This window comes from Dysidea avara, chromosome 4 (genome assembly GCF_963678975.1).
Source record: "Dysidea avara chromosome 4, odDysAvar1.4, whole genome shotgun sequence".
NCBI lineage: Eukaryota > Metazoa > Porifera > Demospongiae > Dictyoceratida > Dysideidae > Dysidea > Dysidea avara.
This window is the reverse complement of record NC_089275.1, coordinates 3,542,012-3,555,492: the sequence shown is the minus strand read 5'-3', so window position 1 is coordinate 3,555,492 and position 13,481 is coordinate 3,542,012. Positions and strand designations below refer to the sequence as shown.

Sequence of the window (13,481 nt, the reverse complement as noted above, 5' to 3'; positions counted from 1 at the left end):
GTCAATAAAAACTGTATGCAAATATGGCTGTAGCCTGTAGGGATGATATACCTTGGCTTGACCTGAAGGGGTAGCATGGACTGGGGTAGTTACTTTAAGTAGATAGTATAGATATACTCAATAAGTAGCTTTAATTTGTTGCTGTGTATATTAGTTTACTGCACTTTTTGCTTGCAAACTTGTCATGTGATGTAGTTATGATAATACTTAATATACTAATTATTATACGCACACCTATATGGAGGCCACAAATGAAAAGGTTTACAGAAATGTAGTTAGCATGTGATATCTATAAAAGGTGGCCCATAATACCATGCCTGTCAACATTTCATTTAATTTGCTGTCTTAATATACTAGTACTGCTGACTTTAAAAGTCATCATATTCAATGATAACTGACTCTACTATAATATTATTCAGATTTAATGCTGGCTAGCTGAGTAGCCTCATCTTGACTGATCATTAGCATCACCTAGTGTAACTGTTCCATTAAAGTATCTTGATCAATTCACTAGTACTGCAGCAAAACTAAAGAGATTTTGGTGTAAAAATTATTGATGGACTTTTTTCATTGGCTCCTTTTTTTTCCATGGCATTTTCCCTTTTATGATCTAACTGGCCATTATTGAAGTTCGCATTCAACACTGAATAATTTTATTAGTCAATATACTTTGATATAATTATATAGCTATATGCACATGCCTCTAGTCAATTCATGCCCCGTGGAAATTATGGATGATTCTCATGGTTCAGCACTGTAGAAGCCATAATGTGCTTCCCGAGAATCAACACCTATTTTATTATTATTATTATTGTTTACTGTGCAAAACCTCTTACAAAGAGTATATACAAGCACAGATAATAAATCAGCAAAATTAATTATGTGGTTAATTGATGTTCAGCTAGCCTTGCTTTAAATTGGTCTAAACTTGAACAGGTGATGAGGTCGTTGGGTAAGTTATTCCAAATCTTTATACTTGAAGGGAAGAATGAGTTAAGGTATGAGTTTACTCTTGTGTTTGGCTGTAACAGCCTCATTGAATGACCTCGTAGAGAGTAGTTAGATGGAGCTGGTATCAGCTGGTATATCTATTAATTGGTGCATGATCTTAAACATTGTGATCGCTTTCAGCTGGTTTCTGCAGTGAGCCAGAGGTGGCCAATTCAAATTTTGCATTATTTGAAGTGAAGAAAGAAATGGAAGAAGCATTTGAGATCACTCTGCAGACATTTTTAACACATACATACCAATAGAAATAGAATTACACAATTAAGAAAAAAAAATCAAACATTCCAGTAATTGTTTTTAAAGTACAATAGTGGACGCAGACAGCACAAGCATAGGCACAAGTAACACCATTAGCAAAAAAAATTTTTTAAAAGCATTAATGGAGGAGGGAGTGTAGTGAAAAAGTGTTAAAAGAATTGAGACTGGGTTAATCAGAAACTTCGGATAGCATAACAACACAAGCATAACAATTACCGTAATTCGCTTTATTTTCGTGCAAAAAAAATTTCGTGATAAACATTTTCGTGTAAAAATATTTTCGTATAATTTACCTGAATGACTGCTCTATTAGGGTAGTTCGATCTTACACAAAAATTTTCGTGTAAGAAATTTTCGTACAAGGTTCGGCATACGAAAATTATTTTACAACGAAAAAAAAGCAAATTACGGTATGCCTCAGTTTGACTATCCAAGGTCGTTTAAACATTATAATTGTGACCAGGCCTGCGAAAACAGGGCATGTGGGCACAAACTACACCTCATCACACTACAGGTCATATCTCAGTAGCTACTGGAACACAATGTTTGCATTCTGTAACTTGCATCATAAAGCCAATTGAATTGCATACTAAGAGGAGAAAATTGCATTGTCATAGGCTCATAGCATATTATTACAAAAATGTATGAGTGGTGAAAGTTTAAAAAAGTACTGAGGCAAAAATCATGTGCTTACGTAATTACATGCCCTATTTTCACAGGTACAGTCACAATTGGAATTAGTTGCATGCTCTGTGTTGCACTGACTGTTATCATGTTAATATTCTTAGTAGTATAGAGGTCCACATAACATTCAAGATAAGAGCTGTTGCTTTATAATCCTGTCAGTATACATCCAAGTCTGCAATCAATCGGTTCACTGATTGCCGAGTTGCCCTGTGTATGTACAGTAAACACGGCTTTGTCATAGTAACAAAATTCTAAATTTATAATGCAAAAACCAAGCATGAACAAGTGCAGTTTAAAAATAGCTCAGATAATACAAAAAGTGTTACAACTGTTTTTACTTGTGTGTACAAATATTACTCTGACCAGCAGTGATCATTCCATTTCAAATCTAAAGTAATGGTCACATTGAGATACTGAGGGGTCACCAACTGGTTCGAAATCTCGTACACCTTCAGTGAAATCCTGCCTGAAATACGAAATCTTATGTTGTTATCGTGATTCTGATTCTATACTCGTTCTGGTACCATAGCTTACACTCAACTGCTCCTTCACCTCGTCAAGCACAGTAAGAATGAAATCCGATGTTCCGCTCCGCTTCGGATTTGTATTAATCAAGTAGTGGAAGCCGAACAAAACCAGGAGCTGTGGGAAAGAAGCCATACAAAACCAGGAGATCTATAGAATCCATGCAAACTGTTCAAAAGTAAGAATGAAATCCGATGTTCCGCTCTGTCTCGGATTTGTATTAAGCAACTTGTGGAAGCCAAATAAAACCAGGAGTTGTGAGAAGAAGCCATACAAAACCAGGAGAGAATCCATGCTAACTGTTCAGAAGTAAGAATAAAATCCGATGTTCCGCTCCGTTTCGGATTTGTATTAAGCGAGTTGTGGAAGCCAAACAAAACCAGGAGCTGTGGGAAAGAAGCCACAAAAAACTAACTGTTCAAAAGTAAGAATGAAATCCGATGTTCCGTTCCGCTTTGGATCTGTATTAAGTGAGTTGTGGAAGCCGCACAAAACCAGGAGCTGTAGGAAAGAAGCCGCACAAAACCATGCAGGATAGAATCCATGCAAACTGCTCAAAAGTAAGAATTAAATCTACTGTTCCGCTTCGCTTCGGATTTGTATTAAGCGAGTTGTGGAAGCCAAATAAAACCAGGAGCTGTGTGAAAGAAGCCAAGCAAACTGCTCCTGCACAAAAGTAAGAATGAAATCCGATGATCCACTCCGCTTCAGATTTACTTAGTAAACTACAAACTTACTTACTATTAGTATTAGCATTATAGGCAAAGAAGGCTCAAGGAGCCTGTAAAGCCTGATCTGTACAAAAAGAATTTTAACAAATTTGCAACTACATAGCAAAAACTTATATACAATAACAGCTAACTAATTAATAATCATACAATAAAATAGACCAGCCACTGTCAAGAAAATTTTTAAAATCATTAAGTGTGGGAGCATTGACTATGTGATTGGGTAAACTGTTCCAGTCATTGATGGCTCGTACAGTGAAAAAAGTAGATCTCACTCTTGATGTTGCTTGAGGTTTAAATAACTTGTAATTGTGACCCCTAGTTGTTGATGAAGTTGCAGTAGTAAACAAATCTGATGTATCTAGACTGAAATGGCTGTGTAATAGCTGATAGAACATTATCATATCTCCGTGCAGTCTGCGGTATTTAAGTGATGGCAAGTTTAGAGCAGTGAGGCGATCACTATATGTGCAGTTTTGAAGATCCTGGACCAATTTTGTGGCTCTTCTCTGTATCTTCTCTATTTGTTCTTGTTCTAGAATGTATTGTGGTCCCCAGATGATGTTACCATACTCTAACACTGGGCGGATATATGATTTATACAAGTTGATGAATGTAGCATGGTCGAAATTCTGAAAAGTCTTGTGAATAACTGCTAGTAGTCTGTTAGCTTTCTTGGCGACTGTGGTGGTATGATCGTGAAACTTTAACTGATTGTCAATCATTATTCCCAAGTTCCTTACAACATCACAAGATGTAATAGTAGTGCCATCAATTACATATTCACCAAATCCGTGAGGTTTACCTAAGTGTAACCAATTACACTTACTAATGTTGAACTTCAGTTGCCATTTCTTAGACCATGCAAAAAGCAAATTTATATCTTGTTGAAGTTGGCAAGTCGTCCACAGTCCTGATAGTTCTGAACATCTTCACGTCATCTGCAAATTGAAAAATGGGACTATTAACTATTAAGGGCATGTCGCTGACATATATATTAAACAAAATAGGGCCCAAAACAGAGCCTTGAAGCACTCCACTACTGGCACTTGACCAATCTGATGCATGACTGTTCAGTACAACTTTCTGCTTCCTTCCCACAAGAAAATTCTTCACCCACGCTAGCAGCTTGCCAGATATCCCACACCCTTGCAACTTGGAAATTAAACGGTTGTGTGGGACGGAATCAAATGCCTTAGCAAAATCAAAATACAAGATGTCAACAGAATGGTCATCGTCAAGCGCTTTGGTCCAATCGTTCATGGCCAATAACAGTTGAGTTGAACAGGATCTTCCAGGAGTAAATCCATGCTGATGAGGAAGTATCACATTATTAGTTATCAAATGATCTTGGATGTTGTCTTTAATGATGGATTCCAAGATTCTACAAATAGGTGAGGTCAAACTAATAGTACTTAGCAACACAAACTTCATAAACTTAGCAACACACCAACTACAAAAGCAACTTAAGCATACAGATGCTCCTGGTTTTGTGGGGTTTCACACCACATAGAACTTTGACAGTTGCTCCTGGTTTTGAGGGGTTTTGCACGGGATTTACCCTGAATGATTGGCCTTGTTTCCTGGTTTATAGGGCTTCAACTGCAACTGGTTTTGTAGGGTTTCATTTAATAGTTATGCCTTGGCTTTACTCCTGGTTGTATATGGCTTTGCAATTCCTTTCAATTTCGTGAGGCTTTGCTCCTGCATGCCTGCTGAACTTCTATTTCTTTCTCCCACTATTTTTTGGTGATTTCAGAACTTATCACTCTACACCAACCTGTAATTTGGAATCAAATTTTGCAGCTCTCGTTCGATTTTGTGAAATCTTTTGAAATCTTGAGAAATTTGTTCAAGATTTTGAAATCCGTACCCCTTTTTCGTGAGTTAGTGACCCCTCGGTATACATCCAAGTCTGCAATCAATCGGTTCACTGATTGCCAAGTTGCCCTGTGTATGTACAGTAAACACGACTTTGTCATAGTAACAAAATTTATAATGCAAAAACCAAGCATGAACAAGTGCAGTTTAAAAATAGCTCAGATAATACAAAAAGTGTTACAGCTGTTTTTACTTGTGTGTACAAATATTACTCTGACCAGCAGTGATTATTCCATTTCAAATCTAAAGTAATGGTCACATTGAGATACTTTACCTCTCCAGGCAACTGGAATGGTATAAATAAGTTGAACAGGAAAACATTTGTTAGTACCGAGTGTGTAAAAACAGGACATAATACATTGTATACATGGGCACATAAAATTTGCCTAAAGTTTCACAACTCATATATCTGTATATTTGCACCATAGTTAGCACTATGGCCATAAAATGCTCACCACTTGTGAAATAAATTGACATGGCTTTGTAACACAAGCAAGAGTACATAATAATTAAGAGGTGAGGGAGAGTGTCTTGAACTGGACTACAGTTAGGAAACACTCTAAGTTAAGTAACACCTGAGTATGCAAAAAGAATAAAAGGCTTGACCTTATATCAATGCTCAATTAACGGTTCTCTATCACTAGTAGATGTGTTAATTTGATTGCAATGGAACACAACTTAATGTGTTTGTACAAGCTATACTGACAGTTGGATACTCTCTCCCATACAAACATTATTATGAACTTTCGATACAAGTTACAGAATCCAAGATTCCAAATAGTTTAATCCTCAGTGAGTAATAGGATGGGCTGTAGATTGTGCCCACATTCCCAGTATTCACAAGCTGGGTCCAGTCACATTTAGGGCCTTAATTAGAGGGAGGGTCAATTGCAACTTTAGAAACTGAGCATAAACACAAACTAAATCATCATACAAACTATACACAATCTTCAGGGGCATAGCTAGCATAGGATTTTTTGAAGGGGGTTCCAACAGCAGTATTGAGTTACCAGAAGCAGCCGCTGAGAGACATTCAACATTTTGATGAATCAAAAATTCAGCAAATTTCTATATTATTTTATGCAAAAAAAGTATAGTAATTATAATGCATAATTATAGGTGCCCCTGGGACAAAGCTAGTGCTAAAGCTAGCGACAGCACAACACATAGTGACACACATGTATAGTAATCTGTATGTGATAGTTATCTCACTGGTATCAAGAGTACATAATATATATATTTAGGAAATATATATATTATGTACTCTTGCTGGTATAGAAACCATGAATCTCCACTGATACAATGACTTACAATTAAAACATTGTAACTACATTAATATGCATAGCATGGATTCATTTTGCATAATGCAAGTGATCAATTAGTGGAGTTTTATATCTTTAAACACTGCACACCAAAGCTATAGCGGTAGATAAGGTCGTGCTCTGTTTTGTATTTAATGTTAGAATGTCAGTTACGTCACTAATGAAGCTCGTCGATATAATTATGGATATTTACATGCATGTTCTATTAGAGTATACATCACTGCTCAGTGTGTTAGGATCCTGCTGTAAACTCAGAAGTCTAAATTTTACAAGGGGGTTCCTGAACACCTATGCCCCTGCTTCATAGGAGCATACAAATGTGCAACATCATCATATATTTCAAAGAGGATGATTTTACTACGAACAATTATGTTCCATGATGTTTTCATTAAATAGTTTTGACAAGCATTTATAATACAAGGAAGAGTGTCAAACTGCCAATATAGCCTGTACAAACACACTGAGTAACTTGATATTAGCCTTTTGAAAGCTTTGATCCAATTGACGCATTTACTGGTAGAAAGCAAGTGTTGATATGTGATGAGATGGTGAAACCTTTGTACAAACCAAGGTGTTGATATTGTATCTTACTTAGTGTATTTGCTGGAATGTACTCCTGTTGGACATCTCTCTCTTATTACTACTTTGTATTATGAACTCTTGGTTTTGAGTAGCTATGCATTAGAATGGCTGACTGTTATATTAGAGTAATTCTATCTTCTTGTAATAATTTTGATTTGACATTTGCCGGATCTGTTCTACCACCCCTGAATTTACATTCAATAATAGCCATTAAATTTACCCCATTAAGATACTCTAATAGAGCAGTCGAAATATCTATAATGTACTTTTGTCAGTAACTACTGTACTATTGTCCAACAGTTATATAAAATAGTGTATAATAGTTGTAAAGTGTCATCTTAGAACTTCTATATAAATCCAAATTTTTCTGGTGGAAGTGATACAGAACTACATTTCACTGTGTTCATATACAACGCATAAAATCATAGACAGTATATTAGGCCTGAGCCTAATATGCTCAAAATTTTACCTATTATCCAGAATTTCCCAAAATTTTCTCCTATTATTCTTTTATCTAGCCTATTATTCCATAATAATGCTCACTTAGTTCTGTAGCTATAGAGTATAGTCACTTAATTCTCAAATACTGATATCAGTAGTTTTGTCAGAATTAATAATAGCTAACCATAAAAAGCATTCCACCTTACACATAATGGTTATAGCCATTACAACAGACATGAAATAGCTATCAGGAGTATATAAACAGAAGAGTTTTCAATTATCAGTGTATTAAAACTGTAGCTATAACTACATGCTAAGTTTAGTGGATAATGATATCAATATGTTTGCCGCAAGACCTAAAAAAGAAGATACACTGATATAAGATGTACAAATTTCAGAATTGCAGATAATCATGCAGTTAAATCCCTGATGCTGTCTGTAGATTGTTAACATGAAACGATCTGACTGCTCTATTAGAGTATTTGAGCGTTCTATTAGAGTATATCGATCTTTTAGAGGTTTCTGAGCACCTTCCAGCCAGCACTTGTATAATAATGCCAGCTATCTATCATTCTTAGTAGTTTAGTACTTTCTTCTAGCTAATCAAGAATAGGCACGCCCCTTAATTCCACTGATTATTCCCGTGGACGTCCGATAATTCTAAAATTATTCCTGTAACCATCCTATTATTTCGGAATTATTCTCACGAAATTGGTAACCTATTATTCTCAAAATTATGCCGGCATATTAGGCGCAGGCCTACAGTATATATAGTACTTCTGGCTATTTCAGGTGCTATATAGTTATATGTACAGCTACATGGTTATATACCTATATACACTCCAGTTACAAACATCACCATGTTTATAGTTTGTTAACTTGGAGGAAGATACAATCATCTTTGAGATACTGATATGTGGGAGTGACTTTGTGGAGATTTTCATTGGAAATAAACTTTGGATGTCCCCAACCACCATCACTTACTCTACAATATCATCTGTGATCATCACTGATCACAGTCTTAGCATAATGCTTGCAGGCTGAGCCAACAAATTAAGCTTAAATGTTCCTCTAAGTGGCCATGTTAGCTCATCATGTGGACCTTTCATGAGGTACAGGAACATCGACAAGAATCTTCACCAGCTGCATCAAACCAGAGGTCCATCTTGTACCCTCTATTGCGTGAGTAGAATGGTTCACCTACCCAAGCAACATCCCTTCGATCAGCAAAGTTCGGCATCTTTATTATCACTGGACATAGCTGAGTGACACCTACAACTGTCATTTCCAAGGTGGATAAATGACTGGATCATTGTGTTGATTCAATAAGCTTATTGGAGGATCCAGTGATGATGAACCATCTAGTTTCTGCTTTAAATTTTTGTCAAAAATAAAAGTAATCCTCCACTTTCTTCTCAGTCCTTATGTTTCTTCCATTTTTGGCATCTTTTTCAATAGTCATTGCATGTGGCTAAATTACTAGTCAATTAGAGTTACAGGGAATTAAGTAGGAATGCATTAGTCAAAGATAAAGGACCAGCTTTTTGTAAACTATAGTTATAGTTGTAGTAAATATTCATTTCTTGGCTTCACCACAGATAACTATCGGTTCCTTTAGCCGTCATGGTTACTTTTAGTTTAGTGGACACATCTTTCTTTGTACAGCCAAGATGCATGCATGGGGGTGTATCACAAATCAGATATCACTCTGACTTTTCTAGTGGCAGGTGGCAGACAACTAATCAATACTGAAGACCATGACTATATGGGGATAGCTATACTCTAAAACAATGAGATAGCAGCCGTTTAGGCATTATATAATTAAAGTAAAGCTTCGAGTAAAACGATCTTTATAAAGAGGTGGTCTTTGTTAGAGAGGTGGTCTTTGTTAGAAAGTGGTCTTATAGGTGAGCACTGGGTGAAATTATCTAAGCACGTAGGTATCATTCCATTCCAGTCAATTCACCATTCTAGTCCATTCCACCATTCCATCCAGACGCCTGCACAAGTTGCCCACAGGCCTAAGTGTTCTCTCGAAGAAGTCAATTAGCTAGTTTGGCGCCCGTTCATTTTTGGCGCCATGATCAGTATTGCTCATTAAATAGAATTGCCGCTGCATTTTTTGATCAGTTAGACGTGACTCCAGGAAACTAGCTAGGGGGCGTTCGACATCATGCCAACAGGAGGTTACGACTACGCTTTCATTACTGACGTACCTGATCGTCTCGTCTGTCAAAATATGTCAACTACCTAGTCGAGATCCTCACCTCAGTGTGTGCTGTGGACACATTTTCTGTAAGACCTGTGTTGATCAGGCGAAAAGGTCTTACCATGCTGCTTGTCCCATGTGTCGTAATGAAGAGTTTTCCAGTGTCCTTAACAAACAAATAGATCGTGAAGTGAAAGAACTTACAGTTCACTGTACAAACAGCAGGGCAGGGTGTGCGTGGAGAGGAGAATTGCGAGCTTTGTCAACACATAGGAGAATATGTAATTATGAAGTTATTCAATGTGATTATTATGGTATTGGCTGTATACAAAAGGGATATCGTATGGTTATGCAGGACCACAACAAGGAGAAGGCTGAAGAGCACTTAGCACTAGGCATGCTGAAGTTGAGGAGTATGGAGCGTTTCATCTACCAGACAATGATGGGAAGTGTGGTCAAAAACTGGTCCATGCAGTTAGGTTCATTATCAGAAATGTCAGCCAGATCATGTGACCTGGTGTGTCCTGTGATAGTGAAGGTGTCTGCTTTCATCAGTAAGAAGAGAGACGATGAACGATGGAATAGCAACTCTTTCTACTCTCATGATAAGGGATACAAAATGCGTTTGAGGGTTTATCCTGCTGGCATTGAAGGTGGTAGAGGTACTCACCTCTCTGTGTTCCTGTTTCTCTTGAAGGGTCCACATGATGATGAGCTAACATGGCCACTGAGGGGAGAATTTGAATTTAAGTTGTTAAACCAAATCAGGGATCGTGAGCATTATTCAGGAACGATGGTATATGGTGATCTTACCTCAAATAGTAATGCTGAAAGAGTTGATGATGGTGGCAGAGTTTATGGTCATGGATTTCAGTTGATTTCCAATGAGGACCTGCTTGATGACACTCGCACATGTCAGTACCTCAAAGATGATTGTATCTTCCTCCAAGTTAGCAAACTGTAGACATATGTAGTTATGTTTTAGAACTACAACATGCATTGTAGCTTTAGTATCTATGACCAGCTTTAGTATCTAGGACCACTTTTAAAGTTTAATGCAATGTTTGTATACCATTGGTATAGAATGATAAAGTTGTATAATGATACCTTTTCAAAGGGGATGGTATATTTAGCAGAATGGCGGGAAGCAGCAAAATCATCATTTACAGATTATGAGTTGTTAAATGTTTTAATGGTCCAGCTCAACGCGTACATACATACTACAGCAATTTTTCTAGAACTGACTATATGTATATTATGGGGGTTAGCACGTTTTCACAAAAAAATATTGGCCAGAAATCAGTGCTGGGTACCAAACAGCATTCTAGAATGTTCTTTAACTTATGTGACTGATTACCACATTTTGAATTGCAGAACAATTGGTGTTGAATAGTCAGGCTTAATCTCGGGTGGCCATACTCTGTTTTCTCAGGATGGAGTTTACAGTTTTTCAATTATAAGTGTTCCCCTTGAAGGCACTTGTAGTAACATGTGCTTCAAACTATGGAGTGTGAGGGTTGAGGTATGACTACACTATAAGAATTGATTGCCACAGATAATGTTAAGCTGCAAGAAGATAGAAAATTGGTGCTACAAATACCATGCGTCTTAATCGTGGTGAGTTCTATGTAGCTGTATTTATATATGTAACAGTAAGCAGCTAACTGGCGGTAGGTGTTCTAAGGCTGTCCATAATCTGTAATGATGTTTCTGCCATTCTGCTAAATATACCATCCCATTTCAAAGGGAAAGTTTAGTGTTTTCAATGCAGACTAATGCTTGTGGTTTACAGGATAGTATATTTAGCGGAATGGCGGAAACAGCAGAATCATCATTAATTTTACAGATTATGGACAGCCTTAGAACACCCACTCTACTCACTGTAACATATACAAATAGAGCTACATATAACTCACCACAGGCTTTACAGGCTCACAGTGACTGATTACCACATTTTGGTGTTGAATGGTCAGGCTTAGTCTCAGGTGGCCATACTCTATTTTCTCAGGGTGGCGTTTACAGATTTTCAATTATAAGTGCCCACCTTGAAGGCGCTTCTAGTAACATGTGCTTCCAAATATGTGGTGTGAGTATGACTACACTCTAAGAGTGCCACAGATGATGTTGAGCTGCAAGAAGACAGAATATCAGTGCTACAAAGACCATGAGCTTCAATTATGGTGAGTTCTATGTAGCTGTATTATATATGTTACAGTGAGTAGCTAACTGGTAGTGGGTGTCCATAATCTGTTAATGATGATTCTGCTGTTTCCGCCAATTCTGCCATTTCCGCCATTCCGCTAAATATACCATCCCGTGGTTTACAGATAAAATGTTAAAGCACAAAAGGATTGACTGGAATTCACTGAATGCTTGTAAGGATTGTAGCACTGGTGAAACCCCCACTGCCTGGTTCAAAATTAGTAATTAATTCCCACTAATTCCCCACTGAGGTTGTGGTACTTCATGCATTAATAATCAAGATATACACATTGAAATCATATTATCATTGTTTGTTTGTCTTGACGTCAGTCCTAAACCTTGCTGTGTGACCACAGTAAATGGTAACTGGTTATATATGGTGATGCAAAAAGCTGGTCTACTGAACATATAGGTGTATTCCAATGCTTGTATGTCCTGTACAAATCTGGTGATGACTCTGAGTGGCAAAACCCTAATAGCTTGGCTCAACCTGGGGTATAGGAGGGATGCAATAATGGTACAGCATGCTGATAACCATGTGTTTATAAGTTATCAGGATGAAAGCTGTGGCATGGATCAACAACATGCAACACCTTACTATACTATTAATAATATGTATCATGCCAAAAAAAATATTATGTAACCAAATTAAACCATTAAGACTAGTGCACAATAATTAATAATTGTATGACAGCGGACTCCTCAATCTGCAAAGCATCTTATTCATGAAAGCTTAAGAGAAAAAGGTCAGCCATTGCTTGCGTGCTTTCTAATGCATGCTATCTGTAGAGTATGCGTGTCCTTCAGGAATAGATTACCATATGCCTAATGTAGCTGAGCCTATATTCAGGTTGATTTGGTTTATACAGGTTATGCAACCAACACCAAAATTACCAAGTGACCATAATTTTGCAAACTTTACCACACCAAAATTTTTGTACATAACTAAAAACGAACTGAATCATAGGCGGTGGAGACAGGGGGCCATGCCCCCCCCCCCCCCCCCACTTTTATGGGACACTGCAAGAAAAGATCGAGATACTCTAATAGAACAGTCAAGATCTGGAAATTCAAATAGAGCAGTCACAGTATTCAGAGAAGCAGTGTAGCAAGCTACTTAACTACGTATATGTAGTTATAAATAAGGAGATATAATTGGTGGAGAGCAGCTATTGTCAAGAGGCTGTGACTTTTTTTTTTCTTTTTGGTCTTCAACGTACAGCTGGCCTGGCCCCCTCACTCTTTGGCCTGCTCCACCGCCCCTGAACTGAATGTTTCAATGTGGACATAACGGCCACTGTCATAGTATGTTAGAAAGTAGGCATAGCACCAAACCACCGTAGTGTGATGTTGTTTGGTTTTCGGTGTACTTACTGTATGGATTTGACTAATGATGAGTGATGATGATGCGTGATGATTTCATGTGATGCAACTGTTATGGTTTGTGGTTTAATGCATGTAGCTTTTGTGCTATAAATAGTTGCCCTATATATACTACAGTAAAGTTAATGTGTCAGTATAAGCTTACATATGTAGTGAAAGATGCTACCATAAGAACAATAGCAGCTATTCAGTCAACTTGCAGTGGCAAACCACAGCAAAACAGACAGGGATATCTGCTCGTTATACAAACTGGGA

The 13,481-nt window shown here is 37.4% G+C and overlaps 2 protein-coding genes across 2 annotated transcripts; one reads left to right on the top strand and one right to left on the bottom strand.

Annotated features, from left to right (window-relative positions):
- Positions 1 to 3,343: 3,343 nt before the first annotated feature.
- LOC136252808 (uncharacterized) lies at positions 3,344 to 8,672 on the bottom strand. Its single transcript, XM_066045380.1, has 3 exons — positions 8,637 to 8,672; positions 4,250 to 4,517; positions 3,344 to 4,011 (listed from the first exon to the last, which is right to left on the bottom strand). The coding sequence occupies exons 1-3, from the start codon at positions 8,670 to 8,672 to the stop codon at positions 3,344 to 3,346; spliced, it is 972 nt and encodes a 323-aa protein (XP_065901452.1).
- Positions 8,673 to 9,548: 876 nt separating this feature from the next.
- LOC136254162 (TNF receptor-associated factor 4-like) lies at positions 9,549 to 10,723 on the top strand. The gene has a single exon (XM_066046838.1). It carries the CDS (start codon positions 9,778 to 9,780, stop codon positions 10,603 to 10,605), a length of 828 nt encoding a protein of 275 aa, XP_065902910.1. The 5' UTR covers positions 9,549 to 9,777; the 3' UTR covers positions 10,606 to 10,723.
- Positions 10,724 to 13,481: the final 2,758 nt, after the last annotated feature.

Coding starts and splice junctions, on each gene's coding strand:
- LOC136252808 (XM_066045380.1), bottom strand. CDS start 8,672: ATGCCGAACTTTGCTGATCGAAGGGATGTTGCTTGG. Junction 4,518..8,636: donor ATCGAAGGGATGTTGCTTGG/GTAGGTGAACCA, acceptor CTTCCTCATCAG/CATGGATTTACTCCTGGAAG. Junction 4,012..4,249: donor ATCAGATTGGTCAAGTGCCA/GTAGTGGAGTGC, acceptor GGTTACACTTAG/GTAAACCTCACGGATTTGGT.
- LOC136254162 (XM_066046838.1), top strand. CDS start 9,778: ATGTGTCGTAATGAAGAGTTTTCCAGTGTCCTTAACAAACAAATAGAT.